The 24,943-nt window shown below is 40.1% G+C and overlaps 1 protein-coding gene across 6 annotated transcripts in view; it reads right to left on the bottom strand.

Annotated features, from left to right (window-relative positions):
* The window catches only part of PPFIA2 (PTPRF interacting protein alpha 2), a 503,998-nt gene extending 480,772 nt beyond the window's left edge, over positions 1 to 23,226 (bottom strand). For 5 of the 6 annotated variants that reach the window (XM_045289844.1, XM_045289847.1, XM_045289854.1 and 2 more), the window contains exons 1-2: positions 22,480 to 22,694; positions 18,240 to 18,490 (exon numbers count right to left, since the gene is read on the bottom strand). In XM_045289844.1, the coding sequence (XP_045145779.1) occupies positions 18,240 to 18,488 (249 nt within the window). In that variant the 5' untranslated portion in view covers positions 18,489 to 18,490; positions 22,480 to 22,694. Of the gene's footprint in view, positions 1 to 18,239; positions 18,491 to 22,479; positions 22,695 to 23,204 lie in introns of those variants that run through there. The other variant, XM_045289840.1, reaches the window with a different exon arrangement.
* Between the last annotated feature and the right edge of the window lie 1,717 nt (positions 23,227 to 24,943).

Here is a 24,943-nt window from a genome sequence, read left to right as displayed (position 1 = left end):
AAAATACTTATTAGCTACTCTTTAAAAAAATGTTAACACTCTTAAACACCACAAGCTATGGACAAAGCTAGAGAATATTATGCTTAGCAAACTCTGTCAATCTTAATAATGTTATCCTCATTATAAGGAAAAAGAAAGAAGAAACACGGTTTATACACCAATCGACAAGACTTTGGTGACTAGAAGCAGGCCAGGGATGGGGGCAGGAACAGGGAGCAGGGAGGGCTATGGTGTGGGATGAAACAAAATGGAAGGTTTAACAGGATAGTGTTCTTGATTCCACTTATTGAGATGGGCTGTGATAAAGTATGTCTCTTAAAAAAAGAAAATCCCCCCCAGATTCCTTTTTCCTCAAACCTAAATAGAAATTTGAGTGACTTAAAAGAAGAGTGGAGAAAAATTAAAATTGAAATGGACTTGGACTCCAGTGACAAGTTCATCTCAAACAAACAACAATAATAAAGAAGGTTTCTAGAGAATACTAATAGTTTTTTCAGTCTTCATGAACATGCTGACATGATGTGACTCCGTGAATTAAAATACACTGAATATACTCCTGGTGAATACCATTTACCATCTGTATGATACCGAGCAAGTCAATTCTCTTCTTTGTGCTCCAGTTTTATCATCTATAAAATTGGAATAATAATACCTACATCATAGAAATTGTGATAATTAGGTTTGGGTTCAACTTGTTTGGACTAGGATTCTCAGTAGTTTCACCGAGTAATCCCCTTGATAAGACTTAACATATAATACCTCCATAACGGTATCTGCTATGAGCAATCCAGCAGTTGTGGGAGGATTGGAGTGGCGTGCAACCCCCTTATTCCAATAAGAGCCCTGATAAAATTGAAATGAAATTTCCTCAGAGGCATGACCTAATTCCTTTATAAGTGGGCACTGTGAAGAAGCTGGGTTGGTTTTTGCTGGGTTTCGAACCTGTATCTGGCTTGTGGCTTTTTCATTTTGGGGGCGTGAGACAATAGTCTACCACTCCTATCAATTCTAGGAGTCATCAACAGCCTGCAATCTTACCCATCATCTGACCTGTCAGCTTTGGATTCAATCACTTCTCCAGTCAGAGCCCTGACCGACAGTCATGGGATTCATTTGCCTCTGCAGACTGTGGTGTTCCGACCCATCCTGGGTTCATCAGCCTCCAAAGCTACTGGGGTCAGAATTCTCCTTCAGCACATCTAATCCCATGCACTTGAAACTACGATGAATTTAACCACTTCTACATCTCCATGATCGATTTTATTGATTTCTTTATAAAGCTACATATATAAGCCTCATTTGTTTTGATTCTCTAAAGAACCCAGATTAACACAGAGAGGTTTTTAGGAGTAATCAAGATGATGCATATAACTAACTAATTAATGAATTCTATTCAGAAGCCAACATTATTTTACCTCCTCTGATTCTTTCAGTTAATGAAATGAGCCCCACATGAAATTATAGGCAAAAAATAGCTTTTCTGCTCATGTTTATACAATAACCTATATATCCTTTTCTTTTGATTGTTAAAACAGTCTTGACCATAAGTTGGGCAAACTTATGAAAAAGAAGAGCCAATTCTGTCCCTCACAACAATTTAAAAATTATTCAAGAGCCATAAATACATATTCACAAGTAAATAAAATCACCATTATCTGAAAAATATCCTTAATTTTTTTTCCAATTTTATTCCAGGGGCAGATGTGCATACCGAAAGGTTCGCATACAGCTCGACAGCCAGTTTGCGGACCCCTGGTCTAGACCAATGATTTCATGGTCAGGACTATGAAGCACACAAAACCCTAAGTTCCTATCCATCTTAAAGGCTCTTCCTTGGAACTCAAGTTATACCTGCTTCAGATTTTTTATCTGCATAAGAGGAAGTGTGCATAGTGGCTTTTATTCTAAAATTCTCCATGCAGCACAACCTTTTGTGACCCTCCTAACTTAATAACGAGAAAAGGGAAATTGGAAAAATAAATGCAAAAAGTCCAGTGTTAAGTGGTTGACCCAGTGGTCACCGATGGACATAGCTTCTTGAGTGGCAAATGCACAGCTGTTCACCCCTTCTCTCTAAAGTGCACTTCTGAATTTCTCCAAAAAGTCCTGAGGCTTAGTCCCCAGTATCTTTAACTTGAAGCCAGTCTCTGCTCTGGCATCATTCCTCCAATTTGTCACTCATAATTGATTCACCGCTTTGGAATCGCAGCTTCTGATATTCTACTCACTCTATGAGTTTACATTAAAAACAAGAAGTCTCTCCTTTTTAGTGAAGAAGCTCATCGTGGAAAATCACCAATTAATTAACTGGATGGTCATGAGTATTCGCCTTGATGTTGGGTGACTTGTAACTTACCTGTTATGTGACTTTCTAAAACTGGTAGATAATTAACATATCTTATAATTGAATAGTTCAATCATATCAAGAAGAGTTGTACAACCATCACCACAGTTTTAGAACATTTTCTTCATTCTTGTACTCATCACTATTAGCTCATCATTTCTCCCCAACCTTCTCTGACATAACCATAAGGAGCCATTAATCCAGTTATCGTCTCTATAGATTTACCTATCCTGGATTTGATATACAGAAAAACATTTTAAAAAACCACTAACAATAACAAAGAAAAACAGATTCTTTTTTTTAAAAACCTCAGTTGAAAAGAAAGCAGAAAACTTTAAAACTAGATCAAATTTAAGTGAATTATGAGGGAAATCAAATGATTGGCTGCTAAATTTTAACCTAATTGAGTTTTCAACAATCCACTTTCCAAGGTGTTCTAGATGACAGCAAGGCACTCACAGCCCTGGTCCATAGTGAGGGGGTTCACCAGGGCCTGAATCCATTATTATTTCCCCTTCGCATACACACAAAAACAAAAGCAGCTTCGGTAATGGGTCAAAAGGGAGATGAAATGAGAATGTATTAGATTTTGACCTATGTCTTCCATAATCAGTTCGGTTGGTGTGGGAAAGAGAAGGGTTTTTCCCCAGGTTGTTTCCTATATTGTATACCTAGCCTAGGTTTTAGCTTGTGAGCATGTGGGAGGTCAGCTGCTGAAAAGGACAGTGGATTGTTTCCATGAAGGAGAGCCCAGAGACAAGGTCAAGCCATCTCAAAAAGGATCAAGGTTAGGCTGCCATCTTGAGTCTAGGATTCACCCATTTTTTTCACAAGTGTACCCCTAGCCCCTCCCCTTCCTATTTCGTGTACACCCCTAGCTCATCCCTTTCTTCTTGGGCATATGCCTATTCGACAGTCCCTTCCGGTTACGTATGTGGTTACCTGTAACTGGGGGGAGGGTAACCCCTAAGTATATAGAAGCCTTGATTAGAAAGAAGCTCTTTCCTCCTTTCTCTCTCTGTGCAGACCTGGCTGCTGAGCTCATGGTCATCCTGGAAGGAGGCACACATCAAATGTGTCTGAATTCCTTATTTTATTCTCTCTTCTGTCTCTCCTATCTTCTACGACTTTACTATAATCTTTATGTAGTATAGCTGTACAATTGCACATATGGACCCCTCAGTTGTTAGAGGCTAGTTTACTCTGACAACTTGGCAATGCTCTGATAGCAGGGCTAGTCACATCACTCAATTATGATCACAGGGAATTGAACAGAGGCTAATCCATGTGTGGACCCTGCAAATGGATTTTGGATTCCACTGACAACCACAGTTTTCTACAAAACAAGTGTTGACAATTTAAGTTCTGCTACCATTCCCTCCTTTAGATTTGGAGTAAAGTATTTATAATCCTTAGATCTCATAAGCTGGTGTGCTTCTTCCATGTGGACTTAATTGACGCCTCACTTAAATGGCTGCTTGTTTGAAAACAAGCCTTTAAGATCTCAGAAGCTATTCTTTCTGACAGCCAAACATCAGCTAGTTTCTTCACCACACTTTGCTATGGCATTTATGTCTTCAGTGAACTCTTCATGGGGGTGAGAATCTAGCAGGTTCATGTCATAAAAACGAATTGCTCTTAGTTTGGGACTAGAATTAAGTGTGAGCCCAAAATCCATTCATGCATCTCTGGTTTATAATTGTCTCTGGTTTCAACTTAGAGGCACAATTGTTATTTTATGTTAGAGAACATTATCAAACACACCCCTGGGGCACCACTTCCACTGCCATACTGACTCACACTGTAAATCTCTGTGCCTACAGTTCTTCATAGGCATAGAAAGCCTCTTCTTTCCCTTGCTGAACTAGCTGATAGTTTCAAACTGCTGACCTTATGGTTAGCAGCTCAGTGCATAATCACCATGCACTGACAGTGTCATTCATTTAGCCAGTGGTGTAGAATTGGAAACACTGTTGAGAAAATGAAATTACACCAGTATAGGCCACCTATGAATTGCAATACATGAGTTGTTGACTTATACAGATTGAACTCTTAGTTGACTGGGCACTGCACAGACAGTGGGAGTTGATGAGAGGGCAAATCTCCTAATAATATTCTTTCACAATAGCAGAGCCATACCTAGTAGATTAATATATGTAATAATGTAGCAAAGAGGGCATTAAAATAGTAATTATATAGCAGTTCTGGGCCACCATTCATTGGGCACCCGCAAGGCTAGAGATTCAAACCAAAGTCCAAAGTCTACCAGTTCTATGCCATTGGGATAGTAGTCATCTGCTTCTTCTCATGATAGGGAGCTTCAGCCATAAATTCAATGGCTACATATAGATTTGAGGTAAATGTCAATTCACTTAGTAGGGTGTCAAAATTAAGTCTTTCTGGTATGTCCTATGAAAGATGTTGCATGCCTCGAAAGAACAGTCGAAAGTCCCAGTAATATGAGACAGTTTTAATCTATCATAGAAGTAGGGCCACCAACGACAGGTGCTGTTATTAGAAGTCAGACTAAATCCTGCAGCCTCTCAGGGATAGTCAAAAAGCTGCCTGAGTAGTTTTCTGAAGTACTCACCCTCGTCTGAGTTGAAGAGGACTCATCCCATCCTGAATGCACACGGTGGGCGATTACACACACTGAAAAACAATAGTTTTCCTAAATAGTCCCCCTTTTATTTTGGCTTTCTCACCTAACCATTCTGCATGAAAAGCTTTAAGATGCAGTCTGAGCCAATGATGGGCTTCCAAGTTGGACTGTCTTAGCATGTCCTACAGAAAGGCTTATTCCTCACATTTGAAGCCTCACCTCAGAAAGACAGCAAGACACCCATTTTAATATCTAGATGTAAAAATAAAGTATTTCCTGATGTAGTGGAGGTGCTCAGAAAGGTTAGTAACTAACCACATTCTATACAATTCATGCACACAATGCAAAATCAGCACGTTTCTTTTTTATGTATGTGTTTGTTATAAGTCTGCACTATTTTCTGCATATATGGATGCACTGTATAGAGTGGCTACATGAAGGTTGGTTAAAGGTTGGTTTATTTTGTTTGTGGAAAACCGAGATGATGTTTGATGTCATTTTCCATAGGGAAAATGGGGATTTAGAAGGAAAAAAAAAAGCAGGAATATAAGTAAGGAGATTAGATATATACTACCAAAATGGGATAATGATTTAGGACAGTAAGGATCTTTAGTGCTCTCAATATGTGCTCATGTTCATTAATTACACCATAAACTTGTGCAGTTAAGGTTGGCTAAGGATAATGATGATAATATTAACAGTAATAACAGCAACAATAGAAACATTTAACATATCTTGAGCATGCACTATCTATGAGGCATCGCATTCATCATTTAACATGTTCCAACTCATTTACTTCTCACAATGACCCTATGAGGCAGGTTCTATGGCTATTTGAATTTTTCACATTAGAGAATTTAAGTATTTTTACCAAGGTAACTGAGCTAGTAAGAAGCAAAGTCAAATACCTAGTTTGCTTCCACACAAAAAGTGGCTATCCAGCAAAGTCCTAACCTCTGGTGGGTTTTACTTATTTATTTTACATTCTTCAGTGTCAAAAGACAAATTTTTCATCTTCTCCAAAAAAGACTCCTTGACCTTAATTTTCTATCAAGAGTATATACAAAATAAGAAAAACACCATCTTACATTGTTGCAGTGCTCAATGTTTCTAGGGAAAATATATGTATATATATACACCAAACTCAATGCTTACCAAACAATGGTTCCTCAGCTAACAAGGAGGGTCTCCATTTAAATTCATTTGTTCTCTTTCAGGATCAAAGACTGGCCATTCAGCTCATTATCAATGCCAGTACATTCTGTCTTTTCAATATAATTTGCATTCCCTCTGTTTTTTGCTGAGCTCATCTTAATAACTATGGGTAGCTTTGGAAATAATAGGAATTACAGAACATTTTGTTGTGCTCATGCAAAACTTGTACATGGATCAAGAGGCAGGTGTGTGAACAGAAAGTGGGAATACTGCATGGTTTAAAATCAAGGTAGTATGCATCAGGGTAGTATGCATACTTTCCAACCTTTATGCTTATCAAGTAATCCAAGAAGCAGGATTACATAAAGAAGACCATGGCATCAGGATTGGAGGAAGGCTTACTAACAACCTGTGATATGGAGATGACACCGCCTTGCTTGCAGAAAGTGAGGAGGACTTGAAGTATTTGCTGATGAAGGTCAAGGATACAGCCTTCCAAAGGGATTATAACTCAATGTAAAGAAAACCAAAATCTTCACAACTTGTAGCATCATAGTAAGTGTAGAAAAGATTGACGTTGTCAAGGATTTCATCTCTCTTGACTCCACAATTAAGGCTAATGGAAGTAGCAGTCAAGAGATCAAAGGATGCTGTGTTAGTCTGGGTAGACTAGAGAAACAAATCCATGGACACACATATGTGTATAAGTAAGAGATTTATATACAAGAGGAATTGAACATTGAGAAGACATCCCAACCCAGTCCAGTCCAAGGCCATAAGTCCAATATTAGTCCATCTGTCTGATATCCATAAAGTCCTCCTCAGACTCACAAAACACATGCAATAAAGCCAAATGCAGGACAATCACATGCCAGGGGGTAGAAAAATCATTGGGTTCAGTGGCGTTTTAAGCATCTCAGTGCTGGCAGGGGTCTCTCTATGGATTCTCCAACTTCTGAGGTCTGGTTGCTTCCATGTGGCTTGTCTTCTGCAATGTCTTCCAGGGAGCAGCAGAGAGAGCGAGAGAGGTGTCTTCCGCCTCCCAGGAGGAAGTACCGGATTTCCCAGAATTCTCAGGAAAAGGCCATGCTCACACAGAGGCCTCATTGGCTATGATCTGATTTATAAGCTAGACTCCACCCCTACACTCTTAATCCTCAAATTGACAAGTGATTATATATCTACCACAGAAGCATTGTATTGGGTAAGTCTGCTACTTAAAAAAAAAAAATCTATTTAAAATGTTGGAAAGCAGGAAGTTACTCTGAGGCCTAAAGTGCACCTGACTCAAGTCATAGTATTTCAATGGCCTCATATGTGTGAGGAAGACCAAAGGAGAATCAGTGCGTTTGAATTAGGGTTCTGTCAAAGAATATTAGTACCATAGACTGCTAAAAAACAAACCAATGCATCTTGAAAGAAGTTTAGCCAGAATGCCCCTTCAAGGCAAGGCTGGTGAGACTTCATCTCACATACTTTAGAGATGTAATCAGGGGAGACCAGTCCCTGGAGAAGGACATCATGCTTTGGATAGCAGAGGGGCAGCAAGAAAGAGGGAAGCCCTCGACAAGATGGATTGACATAGTGGCTGCAACAATGCAAATATGAGGACAGTTGTGAGGATGGCATAGCACCAGGCAGGGTTTCATTCCATTGTACAGAGGGTCACTTTGAATGGGGACCAACTCAAGGGTACCTAATAACAACTATCATCGTTTTCCTAGGTTCCATGGTTCACATTCATGTTTCAAATCCTGAACTCTCACTATAACTTACTTAATTAAAATAAACTCTGAAGATCTTTATTACTAACATAATAAGATAAGTTTCTATTGTCCCATAAGCTAGACATAAGGAGAATCAAATGGGAATCAATACATTTGAATCAAAGGTGTTGGTGATAAATATTGAACATATCATGGACTGTCAAAAGGAAAAAAATGTCTTGGCAGAAGTACAGCCAGAAAGTCCCTTTTAAGCTAAGATATTTGAACACGGTATTTGAACACATAATTTGAACATGGTCTTAGGATAGACAAGTCCCTGGAAGAGGACATTATGCTTGGTAAAGTAGCGGGTCAGCAACAGAGAGGAAGTCTCTAAGTTAGATGGATTAACAACAGTCCCTGCAACAATGGGCTCAAGGAAAATGATGGTGAGGATGGCACAAGACTGGCAGCATTTGTCTGTTGGACATAGTGTTGTTATGAGTCTGAGCCCAGTGACAGCTAACAACAACAACAACATAATTGCCAACTCTTTTAGGTCATATTTATGTTTGATTTATTGCACTGATAATACTATTTCTTCACTGCACTCTGTGTCTATACTCTTTGCATTATGGAGAGTAATATTCTTAATATCTCAGGGATTGCTCATGAGACATTAGAAAATACTAATCACATATTTATCTGCCATGACCATGAGAATCTTCATAGGATTGAATGGTCCTAGTTGGCCCCATCAAGACCATCAGAGATCTGAAAACATCCAACTGACATGAAGTTGACTGAGCCAACTTTCAACTGACCAGTGACAGAAGTGAGCCAAGATCAAGCAATCCAAGTCTAGTACACTGAGTACCATGAATTAACATTTGGGTATACCACTGACCTTTTTGGGTTATACAGCATTATTTTAGAAATAGATAATCAAATGGCTTTTTTATTCATCATTTATTATTGAACTGTTGGCAGGTGGACAAACATGGTCTTGCTACATCAATGCCTTACATGTTATATTAAGATATATATTAGTGTAGAAAATCTGTGACTGATATTCTCAGTGAATATTATTTAAAATTTTCCCTGACAATTAACCCCCATTGTTTGTGTAAATAGCATACAGCATGAAAGGATTGATTCTGTACAAGTGAATAATTCGGGTACTGTGATATAAAGTTAGCCTACAGTGGCTCAATATCCATTTCTCAACAAAGCTTTAAAAATTAGTACCAAGGGCTAATAAAAGAGAGTATTAAAGGTATATCAATATGCTCCAAAGAGATGATCAATAAGACTCTCTACCATAAATTAACAAGGAGGTTTTGAAAGTGAGTCAAAGGCAGATAAAAAACAAAACATAGATCCAGGAATGGGTTTTGGGCTTGCACTAAATGCTAGTTCCAACTTAAGAACAATTAGTTCTTACATCATGGCCTTGCTTGATATCCCCAGGAAGAGAACACAGAAGATATGGATGCTATAGCAAAGTGTGATGAAAAAATTAGATAATGCCTGGCTATCAGATAAAATAGTGTCTGGGGTCTTAAAGGCTTGTTTCCAAACAAGTAGCCACCTGAAGGAGATGTCAACTAAGTCCACGTGGAAGGAATACACCAATGTCTGTCACCGAAGGATTAAAAATCATATAATCTGAAGCCAAGGGAGGGAATAGTATCAGATCCTAAATTGTGAGAATCTGGTTTGCAGAGGCAATGGATGACAGTGGGAGTCCAAGATCTATTTGTCGGACTTATAGGAAATAAGCTTCCAGTGATTTCCTTCCGTCCATAACAGAGGGATGGGAGGAAAGTGGTCACTAAACGCAGTGCATGGGAGAGATGACTGCAGAACATTAAAAGGACAAACCTGATTTGAATGGTTAAAGCCTGTCAGCTGATCTCCCCTATGATGCACATTAGGCCTGGTCTGGTTTTCAACATTTTCTGTTTCTTCTTTGTTCATATTGGGGTTTATCTCAGATGTGTTAAGACCTTGGGGGTCACCCTCTGGAACTTGTGTTATCTGCTTTTCTGTTTTTCAGTAGATGAAATCCAGAATTGATGACCTACAGGGACAGGAAGTAGAATAAGTGTTTATGGGGGGTACAGTGTGGAGGGAAGAGGTAAAAGGGAGCTGATGTGAAGGAGTTCATAAAGGAAAATAATGTGTTGAAACTGATCGTGATAGAAATTGTACAATACTGCTTGAAGTGATTGAATTATGAAATGATACACTATCTGTGCTAACTCCCAATAAAATGGCTTTGGATATAAAAAAGATAGGATGCTGTCTTCCACTGTAACTACAAAAACTTTATTCCCACCTTACAATCTCTGATTTAACAATTTTTTTAGTATTTCTATTATCACCTTTTTATTCAGTCTTTAAAAAAAAGAAAAGAAAGAAAACAGAACAGTTGCTAGTTGATATGGCTCCTTTGTTCAAATTAGATAATGTTGTCATAAAATAAGTAGTGAAGATTGAAATGTGAACGTTGGAAACAAAAAGGAAGAAGAAGTGAAATACATGGCCTTGTGGTAGAACTGAAGCTGGAGATTGCTGAATGATTCACTGAATTCTGCAAGACAGTGAATTCTGTATTGTAAATGACTTTTTCAACAAAATAAACAGCAACTATACAAGCAGATCCCGCAGGTGGAGTACATAAAAACCAAATGGCCCGCATCTATGGGAAGAGCCCTGGTAGGACAGTGGTGATGCACTGGGCTGCTAACCACAGTGTGCAGCAGTTTGAAACCACCAGCTGCTCTCTGGGAGAAAGATGAGACTTTCTACTCCTATAATGAGTTACATCTCAGAAACACAGAGGGGTAGTTTTACCCTGTGACACAGGGCACTGTAAGTAAGAATCAACTGGATGGCAGTGAGTTTGGGTTTTTTGGTTTTGTTTTTTTGTGAGAAGAGATTACGGAAAGGCTCAAGATCAGCAGCCGAATCACTGGAGAACAGACCATCTGAGAACAGACCATCAATTGCTCAGATGTAGGTTCAAGTTGAAGTCAAAGAAAATTGAAACAAGTCCATGAGAGCCAAAATACCAAATTGAGTCTATCCCACCTGAATGTTGGCACAATCTCAAGAACACATTTGATTCACTGAAGACTAAGGACAGAAGACTTGATGAGCTATGGGATGACATCAAGAACATCATACGTGAAGAAAGCAAAAAGTCAATAAAAAGACAAAAAAGAAGGAAAAAATTAAAGGGGACGTCAGAAGAGACTCTGAAACTTGGTCACTGGTCATAGAGCAATGAAAGAAAACTGAAGAAATGATGAAGTAGAAGATCTAGACAAAAATTTTAAAGGGCAGTTCCAGAAGACAACAAACAATATTATAATGAAATATATTCTAACCTCAAAAAGTGGGAGTTAGAAACCTTAAAAGAAATATATATTCATCATTTCTCATTATTTCAAGCTAAAATAACTGATAAAAAAACTCAAGTTTGGAGTTGCAATACTAAAATATCCTGAACAAAATATTTAATGATGGAAAAAACATCAAAGGAAGATTGAAGAAATACACAGAATTTCTGTATCAAAAAGAACTTTGACATTCAACCATTTCAGAAGGTAGCATATGAGAAATACGTATACTGAAGAAAGAAGTCCAAGTTGCACTGAGGCATTAGGCTAAAAGAAGGATCCAGGACTTGATGGGATACCAATTGAAATGTTTCTATATGTTAATGATACATTGGAAACATTCATCTATGCCAAGAAATGTGGAAAAGAGTTACCTGGGCAACTGACTGGAAAAGATCCGTATTTGGAGCTATTTCAAGGAAAGGTGATCCAGCAGACTGTGCAAATTATAGAACACTATCAGTGATATACATACAAGTAAACTTTCACTATAGATCCAATAATGGGTGCAAACAGACCTTGGCAGGGAGCTGTCAGAAATTCAGAGCAGATTCAGAAGAGGACATGGAAAAAAGAATACCGTGTGTGGTAATTATGTAATTGTCAATTTGAGAGGATTATGAGTGAATGGGGTGGAATCTAGTCTGTCAATCGGATGTAGCATAGTCAATGAGGCTTCTGTGTGGGCATGGCCTTCTCCTGAGGATTCTGGGAAATCTGGTACTTCCTCCTTGGAGGTGGGAGACTCTCTGCTACTTCCTGGGAGACATTGCAGAAGACAAGCCACATGGATGCAACCAGACCTCTGAAGCCAGAGAAGCCACAGAGTGACCCCTGCCAGCACTGAGATGCTTACAACGCCACTAGACCCAAAGACTTTCTACCCACTGGCTTGTGATCGTCCTGCATTTGGCTTCATTGCATGTGTTTCGTGAGTCTGAAGAGGACTTTAGAGATTGCTATTAGACATGTGGGCTAATATCAGACTTATGGCCTTGGACTGGACTGGGTTGGGATGTTTTCTCAATGTACAATTGCTCTTGTATATAAACCTCTCCCTTATATACTTATACATATACGTGTTTATGAACTTGTTTCTCTAGTCTACCCAGATTAACACACCATTGCTCATGTCAAATGAATCTTGGCTGAAAGCAGGACATATTAGAAATAAGTTTACTAACACTTTTTAGACTATGCAAAGGCATTTGGCTGTGTAAATCATAAAATATGGATCACATGAAGATAAACGGGAATACCAGACACTTAACTGTGCTGATATGGAGCCAGTACATGGACCAAGAGCCAGTCGTTCTAACAGAACAAGGGAATGTTACATGGCTCAAAACCAGGAAAGGATATCCTGGCTGTATCCTTTCACCATGTTCATTCAATCTTTATGTAGAGTAGATAATTAGTATAATATGAGAAACTAGAATATATGAAGAATAAAATGGCATAAGGATTCGTTAAAATCCTGCTCTATACAGAGTATGCAACCTTGATTGCTAAAGTGAAGGGTATTTGAAGCACTTGCTGGTGAAGAGAAGGATGGCAGCTTTCTGTATGGATTACAACTCATTGTAAAGAAAGTAAAAGTCCTCGCAACTGGCCCAATAGGTAACATCAGGATAAGTCAAGGAAAGATTGACGGTATTTGCCTTATTTTCAAAGGCTGTTTATTTTACCATGTTAACAGTAAATTGCTCTAATGGTTATTAATACACCTCATAGAAATTAGATTATCATTTAGCATTCTGGATAAAGCAAAGCAAACATGCCAATATTCAATATTTTGTAAATTACTTTGTTTTTATTTACATTGCTGCCTGTAACCCTCATAAATAACCATCTGATATCTTAGTATTGCCAATGTTTGTAGCACAGTAATCTGAAGTCTTGACTCAAGTTGGTAACGTTGAATAAAGTCACAGTACATATCAGGTCTTCCTATGTCAAGTCTACTTATCTTTCTGCCTCAAAAATACATATTCTTAATTTTGTTTCTATCTAAAACTGTTTCTCAAACTTCCTAATGCTGTGACCCTTTAATACAGTTCATCATGTTGTGGTGAACCCCCAACCAGAAAATTATTTTCATTGCTACTTCATAACTGTAATTTTGCTACTGTTATGAATCAGGCAACCCCTCCCACAGGTTGAGAACCACTGATCTAAGATGTCCTACTTGTTAGTCTGGTACTCTAGTAGTTCAAGAGTTTGGGCAGAATAAAGTATGCTGCTGTCCTCAGGGAGCTTATCCACTATGATCAGAAACTGGCAGGTGAACAGATCATTTAAATATAATATGGTCAATGATAAAGGCAAGGAACAGAAAATAAATGTATTAGAATTTACCCAAAAAAACCTTCCTGGAGGAAATGAAAATTTTGACCTGGGTGAGAAGTTACCTAGACAAGGACATTGGGGAAGAACCTGATAGGCAGAGATAAAAGACAGGAAGGGGAAAGAGAGTGGAAGAACATGGTGTTTGTTGAAACTACAAACAGACAAGATTATCTGAGTGCACAATGTTACCAAAAGAAACAAAGGAAAATTTAAAGAACACATACTAACAATAGAATAGAATAGAAATATTTAAGAGGTAAAATCAGAAGAGCTCAGCGATGAATACATTCATAAATGAGGGAGAAGGTGTTATCTATATGGACTCTCAAGTCTTTGGTGAAAGGAGAGCAGTATTGGAAGAGAATTGGAGTTGGATGATGACTGAGTCATCCTGAGGGGGAAGTTCTGGGGCACAGTGAAATGGTATATGCAATAAATCAAACCCAAATCCATTCCTGTTGAGTCAATTACAACTCCGAGCCACAATACAGGACAAACTAGAACTTCCCCATAGGTTTGCCAAGGCTATCATCATACAGAAGCAGATTTCTACATCTTACTTCCACAGTAACTGCTGCATTCCAACCACTGACTCTTCACTTATCCCTTGAGCACTTTAATAACTGCACCACTAAAATCCTTAGTGTCTGTTTTAACTACGTAGACTATTGAGTCTGAAGCTTACATTCGTCAACCTAGAGCTGCAGAGTGATGTGAAATAATCAGCACTGTGTAGACCGAGACTCACTCAAACATATAAGGAAGGAAAATAGTCAACATGAAAATCCTGCCAGCATTTGTTCATAAAGGAGTAACACCAAGGACCAGTTCCCAAAAGTATTACACATGCAATCAAAAGCATGAAATGTCATAAAGTGTGTCTGTCTGAAGAACATACGGTTTTCTAGAGTGATTTTTATATTTAATTTTACTGTAGAAACTTTCGATTTCACAAGCTTTATCTCTGTTTCAAAATTCAGCTTAAGGACAATCACCTCTACCTTTACAAATAAAGGTCAAATGCAATGCCACTAAACAGTGTTGTTGTTGTTGTGAGGTGCCAACTAGTCCATTCTGACCCATAGTGACCTTGTGCACAACAGAAAGAAACACTGCCCAGCCCTGCACCATCCTCACAATTATCCCCATACCTGTATGAAACAGTATAGGTAGATTAATGATGAATACTCAGCCAGATTTGAAGGGACCACTTAAAGAAGAATAGTCACTGGTTAGCGCTTGGCTAAGTGTTAATTTGTGTAATGGGACAACAATATGCCACAAAAGGCAGATGAACAAAAAAGGATGGAAGAAAGGCAAAACATTAGAACATTTGCAATCTTTAAGGCAACAGAGACAAATACTGTTTCCACAATCCTACAATAGCGGTGATTTGTGATTAGATGCTTCGATAGAACCCCAGACTGAATAGGTGTGGGAATATTCCTTCAAGTACATACAGATTTGATAAAATATATACACATTTGACAAAGGATATTTGTACATGTGCATTTACCCTTTGTGGTAGTCACCTAATCTGGTGTCAATTTAAATATTAAGAGTGTAGGGGTGGAGTCTAGGTTGTCAATCTGGAGATAGCCAATGAGACTTCTGTGTGGGCATGGCCTTCTCCTGAGAATTCTGGGAAATCTGGTAATTCCTTCTTGGAGGCAGGAGAGATACTCTCTCTCTACCACTCCCTGAGAGACATTGCAGCTGACTAGACCTCTGAAGCCAGAGAAGCCAGAGAGACCCCTGCCAGCACCGAGATGCTTACAAGCCACTGGACCCAGAGACTTTCTACTCACTGGCTTGTGATCATCCTGCATTTGGCTGCATTGCATGTGTTTCAGGAGTCTGAAAAGGACTTTATAAATTGGTACTGGACATATAGGCTAATATCAGATTTATGGCCTTGGACTGGACTGGGCTGGGATATTTTCTTCATGTACAATTGCTCTTATATATAAATCTCTTTCTTATACACATGTGTGTCCATGGATTTGTTTCTCTAGTCTACCCAGACTAACACACCCTTCCTGCAAATATAGTGATGAATCATGGTAGAGCATACATGGGACAAATTTAAGAAAACTTCTTAGACAATAACCAAAGACCTTGAGATAATGAGTTGCTGGCGGGGGGTGGGGGGGCATCAGCAACATCAGGGGTCCTCAAACTACGGCCCGCTGTGGCCACATACAGCCCACCGGGTGTTTTCCTCTCTTTTGTTTTATTACTTCAAAATAAGATATGTGCAGTGTGCACAGGAATTTGTTCATAGTTTTTTTTAACTATAGTCCCGCCCTCCAACGGGTCTGAGGGACAGTGAACTGGCCCCGTTTAAAAAGTTTGAGGACCCCTGAGTAACATAGTCAAATGGTAGAACATAAGTCACAAAGACAATGTTTTACATCCTATTTTGGTGAATAGAAACTAGGGTATTAAAAGCTCAGGAGCGGGTATCTACAGAGGAACGATCGTTCTCTCCCCATCTGGAGGAAAAAAGAATGATGAAAACTGAAAGACATGGAAACAATTAGTCCAATAGATTAAGGGACCACACCAAGGCCTTCATGACCTTAAGACTGGAATTAGATGATGCCTGCATACCACACCAATTGCTCTGAAAAGGATCCCATCATAAGGTGCTGGGTAGAGTAGGGGAAAAGATGTAGAAAAAAATCCCAAATCCTAACATCCCAAATGTTCCATCTCTATGCAAGACAATGGGTCAAGATGAAAAGGAAGGACCAGGTTTCTTGGCTGGATAGAGAGCGATGGAAGCTCCAAGCTATGACTATCGTTGCCCTTCCGGTCTGGAACTGAAGTCACCCCCATATTAGATTAAACAATCTTTTCAATAAATGCCCTTACCCAAGGGCATTGACATAGCAGTACAAAGGAGTTGTGTAGCATTGTCAAAGCAGGACAGAGGCCAAGAGAATGTGTGGTAAGAGGCCAAGGGCCGGCGCGAGATGTGCCGATTGTACCTACCTGACCTGAAGAACTGTTCCTGAACATTTATGAGGCTACCTTTGAAGTTCCATAATAAACCCCCTTCCACACTCCTAAGTATTGTGTGCATGTGGCAATTAATTATGGAATCCACCAGAAAAGTAGAGTGTTGTGAGAGAGATGGCTTTGATGTTAGAATTGGTCAAGAACGTTGGAGGTGGAATCATGTCTAACCTCTGCTTCAGGAGAATTGGCTTTGACCTGATTTTGAGTTTTATACTCCTTCCCCATGGTGAGATGAGGTCAGATGCTGTCCTTATGCTATTTTCTTACCTGAAGGATATTCAAATACTTAGAATAGTAAACTGCGAATCAGTATTGGAAAAGATTCGTGAAAATATTTGTAGAACAGATACCATTCCAATGTAAAAGCTGATAATCCCTAGTCCAAAATTAAACATATGCACTCTGAAAAAACATTTTCTTTTTTCTTTTCTTTTTATATATTTTTTTATTAAGGGCTCATACAACTCTTATCACAATCCATACATACATCAATTGTGCAAAGCACATTTGTACATTCATTGCCCTCATCATTCTCAAAACCTTTGCTCTCCACTTAAGCCCCTGGCATCAGGTCCTTGTTTTTTCCCCCTCCTTCCCCACTCCCACCTCCCTCATGAAGCCTTGATAATTTATAAATTATTATTTTTTTATATCTTGCCCTGTACGACATCTCACTTCACCCACTTTTCTGTTGTCTGTCCCCCAGGGAGGAGGTCACATGTAGATCCTTGTAATCGGTTCCCCCTTTCCAACCCACTCTCCCTCTACGCTCCCAGTATCGCCACTCACACCACTGGTCCTGAAGGGATCATCCACCCTGGATTCCCTGTGTTTCCAGTTCCTATCTGTACCAGTGTACATCCTCTGGTCTAGCCAGACTTGCAAGGTAGAACTCGGATCATGATAGTGGTGGCCGGGGTGGGGGGAAGCATTTAGGAACTAGAGGAAAGTTGTATTTTTCATCGTTGCTACATCGCACCCTGACTGACACATTTTCAAAGGTGTAGCAAACTCGATGGCCAGCAAAACCTGGCCTGAACTAAGATAAGCCTATTTAGAGTCTTTATTTTTCCTATGCAGTAGGAATATTTATAGAAAAATCAAACAACAACAAAGCTGTGGAAATAAGAATGAACTTATGGCTTTTTTTCCCTTTTTCAAAAGATTTTTTAAAATTGGTTCACATTTTTTAAGGAAGAAGCAATATAGCAATAATTCCCAGTATTTAAACGCGCTTTTAATATTTTTATTAGACCACTAAAAGTACACGACTCTCAAATCAAACTAGTATGATTTTTTGAAGTAGAAAACACAAGTGAATGCCATACATATGTATATTAAGTAAAAAAAGGGACAACTACCTATTCCTACATTCTGGTAATTAAAACCTGATCAACAGATGAATTTTGTATCTCGGCAAAATACAGCAATACAGATTAGACAGTAATTCACATTTCACATCCTCTATCCCCAAAATACAATTTTGCTTGAGTGAAAATTTCACGCGAAATAATTATGCTTAATTTTTCTCACCAAAACAAGCAAGTATATCTGTTAATATTAAAAGTATGAGAATAAGTATAAAGTGAAGTTTACTCAAGCCTTATATTTGCAACAAAAAGGAAAAGGAAAGATGCTGTCAGGAAGCCTACCTGTGGCAGGGCTGAATTGAGCTGCCTCTGAAGCGAATCCCTGTCATAGATGACATCCTGAAGCCTCTGCTGGGCAAGGGAGAGGCTTTCCTGGGTCTCCCGAAGGGTGTCTAGAAGTCGATCCCGTTCATCTAGCATATTTACCATCAACTGCTCGAAGTGGGAGTCCGAGTCCGAGCCACTGCTTTGGGACCCCCTTTGGCTCATTGGGGTGTCCTCATTAATCGTGGGCATCACTTCACACATCATTGCTTAAAGAAAAGAGAGAACGCCCTTAGGAAAGAAATCATTTTCAATAAGGTCACTTGCCCCTCCACTCACTAAACTCAGAAACTTCTAAGCCACCTCCTGGTCTCTTTTCCTGCTCCCTGGCCCGCCAACTCTAAGCAAGCCAAGTTCTGAACACCAACCTATGCGTGTTCTCTTCCTTTGGACCATCCGTGTATCCTCTGCTTATAATTTGATTTCACCTTCAAAAAGTTTTCTTTTTTCATGATTTTCCTACTTCAACCAATTTACCTAAAAGTTTGTTTTACATTGTTAGTCAATCATCTATCTTTCCCTGCAAGTTTACAAATCCTCATAGCCTTATTTGGTATTTAATGTCCAAGTAAATATGTTTTTATTGGTGTCTGTAATTGAATGAATTATTGATCACTCATTTATAAAATCCTCAATTTATTCAATATTTACTTCATATAATAGTTAATTTTTACTTTCTTATTTTATTTCCTACCAACCATTTTAAATCTTCTTGACATTAGAACTCCTATTTTTTTTTTTACTTTTAAATGCTCCCCTTGTGAATTCCTATAGTAGTATATCAAAGTAGCTAAGTGAGTCTGACAGAATTAGATGTAAATTTAATCAAATGTAGACCAAGGTATATGCATTTGTTTAGATTATTACACTAGTAATTACACCTAATGTTCCTTTGTTTTCTGTTAGCTGCATTGTCTGTTTTCCCTCCAAACAATACCAACACTTACAAATATTCCATAAAACAGATGCCATAAATTAAGTTAGCTAATGTAATAACTTCACATCTTAACTGCTAATCACAAGCTTCCAGTCATGGAACGAATGAACTGCTCAAAATCTTTCATAATATTATTAATTTGACTTGAAATAGACAATGCAGATATAACATGTAATGGAATTTTAAAAATAAAAAATTATCTTATTTTTATTTTGTTATATGTTTTTTAAAACTCAAACCTATCTCAATTTCCATTGTTTTACTGAAAGCAAGAGCTATTAATTAGAGGGCTTGGCTTTGCAGACGGCTGATGTGGAAAAAGACTGGTTTAGCAGTTGATCCTGGAGTGGTGTTTTTTGCTTTACAATTCAAGGTCAGCTCATTTTTCTACCTACATATTCCTGTCCCTGGGGAAAATATTTACAGTGATATTTTCAAATAAAATATCAAGATTTAACAGCTCAACAGTTAATTATTTTATGTGATTCTTCATCTTATAAATTGGGTTATTGAGGGGGAAAATTCAATCATCTGGGGATCATTTGACCAGGACTCACTGAAAACTTGGAGAAACTTTTTAAATGATAAAAAGGTAGTATTGTGTGACTGATAGCTTAGGGGAAAAAAATTTTGAGGTAAAGGAATGAATTCTTATAATAATTCAAAAAACTATTTGAATCACCACACAAAACACTAAATGACTTGAAAGCAGGAATTTAGTTTAATTTCTTATTTATCCGAATATCCATACACAAAGACAGGCACATACACATTTTCTACCATTGTTAACCACTTACTGTATGAATATATAGCATCTTGAGGGTATTTTTCTGATTTTGATTTTCATTCAAAGACTAATACGTACAAAGAGAGGAAAAGAAATACTTCCTTCTCTTTACATTAGGCCAAAATGAATAGAAAATTCTAAAAGTTCTGAAACCTTTGAATACTGAAAATGACTAGTTCACATGCCATGCATGAAGCATACATCCTAACAACTGTGTTCTCTTTAATTACTAGAACCAATGTGTTCCTTTTTCACTTTTAAAATGCTAACTATCTACTAGGACAGGGGATGGTAACACTGTGACAAAGTATGCCAAGAGACATGAAAGGCTTAAATTTTACTCATATGTTAAAGGATCTCCTCTTTAGAGTAAATTATTAACTCATCTCTACTCAGAAAACAACCACCACCACTTTAAATTTCAAGTAAAAACATCATAGTGACTACCTCAAGTGCCCTTGGAACATACTTTCCTAATTCTAATAATGCCTGTCATCACCATGTGACATTAGACAGTCACAGGCTTTAGGCTCTTAGGTCATATAATAGGTTGTCTTTGATTCAATCATTTAAGAGATGACAGGATGAGAACCAGCACAGGAAGGTGGGGAGTCCAGCAAGTCTATATTCAAAGATGTTCATCTGAACCCTTGCTCCTGAGTTCCACCTGAGGCATTTGACCCAAGGCAAGTCACATCACCTCTCCGAACTTTAATTTTCAAATCTATAGAGATAATAACACATAATTGTTTTCTTGGGAAAAAATGTATTGTAATGATCCAGTTATATACGTGAATGAGAACTGCAGTAAAAATATAAAATACTGTCATATGTGCAAGTATTTCTTTCTACTATACACTCAGCAACATTCATCTTGACAGGGGAAAAAACAACCTTATGACTCAGTCTGTTTCCATGACTAGATGTTTAATTCTACTGAGCATTTCTGAATTCTCCAAACTCGAGTTAAGCAAAAACTCAACTATGCAAAAGTTACTTAGGAAATAAAATAAATGCGCCATGCATTGCCCCCATAAACATTCATCCCAGATGATTAATCTAAAGTCTTCCCATTAAAATTAGAAGACCCCCAAAAAAGTCTACACAAAATTAAGGTCACTTTTATTAACTAGCTTAGTTCCTTACAGTAGATTTCAGATTCTGTCCAATATAAATGTAAAATATTTAGGTAATTTTAAAAATACCGATTGATCTACTAGTGCACATTTTAGATGGTAGAACCATTTGTTAAAATGTACATTCAATGTAAGAGTTAAACATCTTCTTATAGAATAATAGCACATGCAACAATATGGTCCAGAAGCCTCTGTCATTTAATGTCCTCACATGTTTCACCCAAATATACCACTTTCAACTTTTGCATACATTTTAATAGTAAAAATTGCATTGCAATTCCTAAAAAACTAGGAAGGGGCAGACTACCAGTTTGCTTTAGTATCTGCCCTTTTATCCCTCTCTCTCCAAAGTCATTGGGATATAGGAACTGCTATCCTCATCTGGATACTGATCCCGTATTTCATAAATGACTGACAGTGTCAACACCTAGTTATAGACATTATTTATTTGGTTGTGAGAGAATGAAATGGAAATAAATGTGGTTGGTTGAATTAGCTCAGGGCTTAAATTTAGCTTGAAGCATTATACCAGGAAAGCCAGCTCCCTTATTCTTAGCACATAACCTTGACTGTCTTCTAAATCCCTCAGATTTCAAAATAAAACTTTCGAATGCCTCCTGGAGCCATTACCCCAGGGATTTCCAATGTGTTCCTTGGCAATATGTGACTTAAAGGCACTACCTATTTAGGTATGACTGAGCTACCAAAGGTTTTGTTTTGTTTCAATTTCTGTCATTGGATCACTTTAATCAAACTGATCCCTAAGATTCAGCCCCAAATCGAAGCAAAGATGCAATGATTCTCTGCAGTTTCTCCTACTAGGATTTACTCTTAAGAACCACCTGACCTGCACCTCAGTTAAACCACAAGGAGTATTCAGCAAGAGAAATCCTAGCCATTGTGTGATTTCACTACATGGACAGACCTCTCTGAAAACCGTAGTCTCCTAGAAGCAAAATTCTCAGCCCGAAATCGACACTTTCTTTACCCCATGGCATTTACATATGGCCAAAGAATCAGCTCACCCTCCACTGCTGGACAGCCACACATCTCGCAGCCACACCCCCCATCACCACCCAGAAGTTGACTTCATAATTTCCACACTCAAATTCTTCAACCTGCCCACCCGAGAGAGCCAAGGAAGAAGCAGACAGAGAAAAGGGTGATGGAGAAATGGGAAAAAGCAATGGGAGTGGGCAGCAAAAGGTACCTAAGGGTAATTGGCCAGGAGGAATTTGCATCTCAGCTTCCCTGGGGGCGGGGTGGGGCCGGAGGGTGGAAAAAATATATAAATAACCTAGAAGAGAACCCCATGGAACTCGTGCACAGTGTCTGTACCTAATGTCTGGGGTTTTTTCAGGTCCTGCTTCTTCAACCGCTCGGTGACCACCGCAGCCTCTGGCTTGAAGGGAGGGGAGGCTCAGGGCCGACACACCTGGACCATTGCCCTAGCAACGCGGGCAGGAAGGCGGCGGAGAGACGCGCGGGCCCCGGCGCCCTCCCGGAACGTGCCCCGGCTCGGCGGCGTGACAGCCACTCGGCATCTTCCCGCAGCGGCTCCGTCAGCAGCCCAAAGGCGAAGAGTCCATCGGAAAAATGGCATATTACAAATTTCGCTTTGGGAAGCCGAGCTCGGTTCAAACCATTCTCCGAGCGGGGAGAGGGGGAGGCGGCTCTTAAAGCAGCAGCGGCCCCTTTCCGCCAGCCTCCGGCGAGAGCGCCGAGCCGGGGCGCCGAGTCGGCAACTCCGGGGCCACTTTCGGGAACTTGACCCAACGGCGCCGGCCCCTCTCCGAGCGACCGAGGGTGCCCCGAGCACGGTCTCCGCCCCAGCCCCTCCGGAGTGGAAGGCTCGCGCCCGGAGCTGGGCGGCTGAGGGGGGCGAGTCCCCGGGGCAGGGGCGAGGGGCTGGTCCCCCGGGGCCCCAAGGTTAAGTCCGTGCTGGCCTGGCCCCTGGCACTGGCGGGAGGGGCTCCGGAAGGGCAGCCCGCCGGGCAGCCCCACGCACCCAGCGCCCCAGCCGGGGCGCGCGCTCGCCCGCCCGCGGGGCGGAGGGAACCAACCTGCGGGGAGCCGGCGCGCGGCTCGGGCAGCTCCCCCGGGCGGCCGCCGCCCCCGCCCTCCCGGGCAGCCGCGCCTCCTCTTCCTCGGCAGCCGGGCTTCCCCTGGAAGCTGCTGCAGTGGTTTCCACCGACCCTTAAATAAATTCTGAAGTAATCACGTCCGTGCTCGCCTCCTCACGCACACGCGCCCGCACACACGCGGCGCCCGCGAAGCCGCTCCCGGGCGGTGGGAGCTCGAGCGGGTCCCTGCGCCCCCGGGCAGGCTCGGGCGGGCGCCAGGAGGCGCGGGGAGCCCCTTCCTCCACCGGGATCTCTGCCGAAAACGGCGCCGTCCTCGCCGCTGGGGATGGGAAGGGGCTTGGGCACCTCCTGGCACGCTGGCCTGGGATGCTTGTCTTGCTTTAAGCAGCTTCCCTCGTCCTGGACCAGAGCAGAGTCGTTACGGTCTCGGGGACCTTGGTCAGTCTAGGGTGTGGCAGCATCTGTCACTTCGGATTGTCTCTGGCAATCTTCTTTCCGGGCTTGGGCGATGGGGATTGTCCGCCTGCAATAACCAATCGCTGTCCTGGTGAATTCGCCAAGGAGGGCTCCTCTCCTATGGGCTTCGCAATTCCTCCTCCTGCTACACACCCATTTACCTACTCGCCTTTCTGTGGTCCATTCATACCGACCCTTAAGGAAGACACATCCACTGTGTGCTAAGCCGAAAAGAAACCGTCCCGTGAGCCTGTGTCTGCTACCCTGCTTTGAGTAAAAATGACAGGAATGAAATCCTTCAAAGAAGGCTTACACATTGAGTCTAATCATGTATGAGCGAGTACCAGTGTCCTTTAGAAATGCACGGGCTTTTTTAACTTTTACGTTTATGTAAAGCAAATAGTTTGAAGTTATCTAAATAAATAACACTCAAATGCCAGCTCGCTTGAATAAAATACACTATTCAAGAAACGGTCTCTCTTTCTGGAGTAGCGTTTAGTTCATTTAGTGACCTAATAATGGGCGTGTGAGGTCCAGCTCATGTTCTTGACCTCTTCTTGACTACCATTCAAATCCTGTTCTCCCCCCACCCCCCAAATCCTTTGACTGTCCAGATGAGTACAGGGATAATATTAAGATGCATTAAATGTCAACTGGAGCAAGCCCTGGCTTTTCAAGGCCCTTGGTAAGTGGTTACACTGGAGTGGACCCTGAAATGCTCCATTTCTAGCAGCTCCCAGAGGCCATGATGCTTCAAGTTAAAATGCCTAGATCACCCAATCAACCTCCTATTTGACATAGTTTAAATATCGTTAACAACAACAAATTTATGATCTCACAATGTAACACCGCCCACTTTCAGACATACCTAATACGGTAATGGTATCGTCATATTCATGATATATTGAAACCTTACCAACTCTGGAATTCCCAGATGACATAAAGTAGCATTTATAAAGAGGTCTTATAATTTTAAAGACAGTTTGTCTATCTCCAGAAAGATTTTTTTGTAATTAAAACCTTGTTCTGTTTTTCTTGGCAATCACTATAGCTTAAGTACAGCCTCGAATATTCTCTTAGATCTTGGTTCGCCCAAGTCCTATTCACGTATTAAATGAAAATATAAATTTCAAGTAAATTCACCACGTTCACTTGGCAACCCCACAGTTGATATCCCCGAAAGGAAAGATTTGATAATGGAAAGAAAGAAATCAGACTTAATACTCGAGGAAAGATATAGTCTTACAGCGGCCATTCTCAGC

Source organism: Echinops telfairi, unplaced genomic scaffold, assembly GCF_000313985.2.
Source record: "Echinops telfairi isolate 266 unplaced genomic scaffold, ASM31398v2 ScPeMD7_2;HRSCAF=8, whole genome shotgun sequence".
Classification (NCBI taxonomy): Eukaryota; Metazoa; Chordata; class Mammalia; order Afrosoricida; family Tenrecidae; genus Echinops; species Echinops telfairi.
The sequence above is the reverse complement of the archived record's forward strand: the minus strand, read 5'-3'. Positions and strand labels throughout refer to the sequence as shown.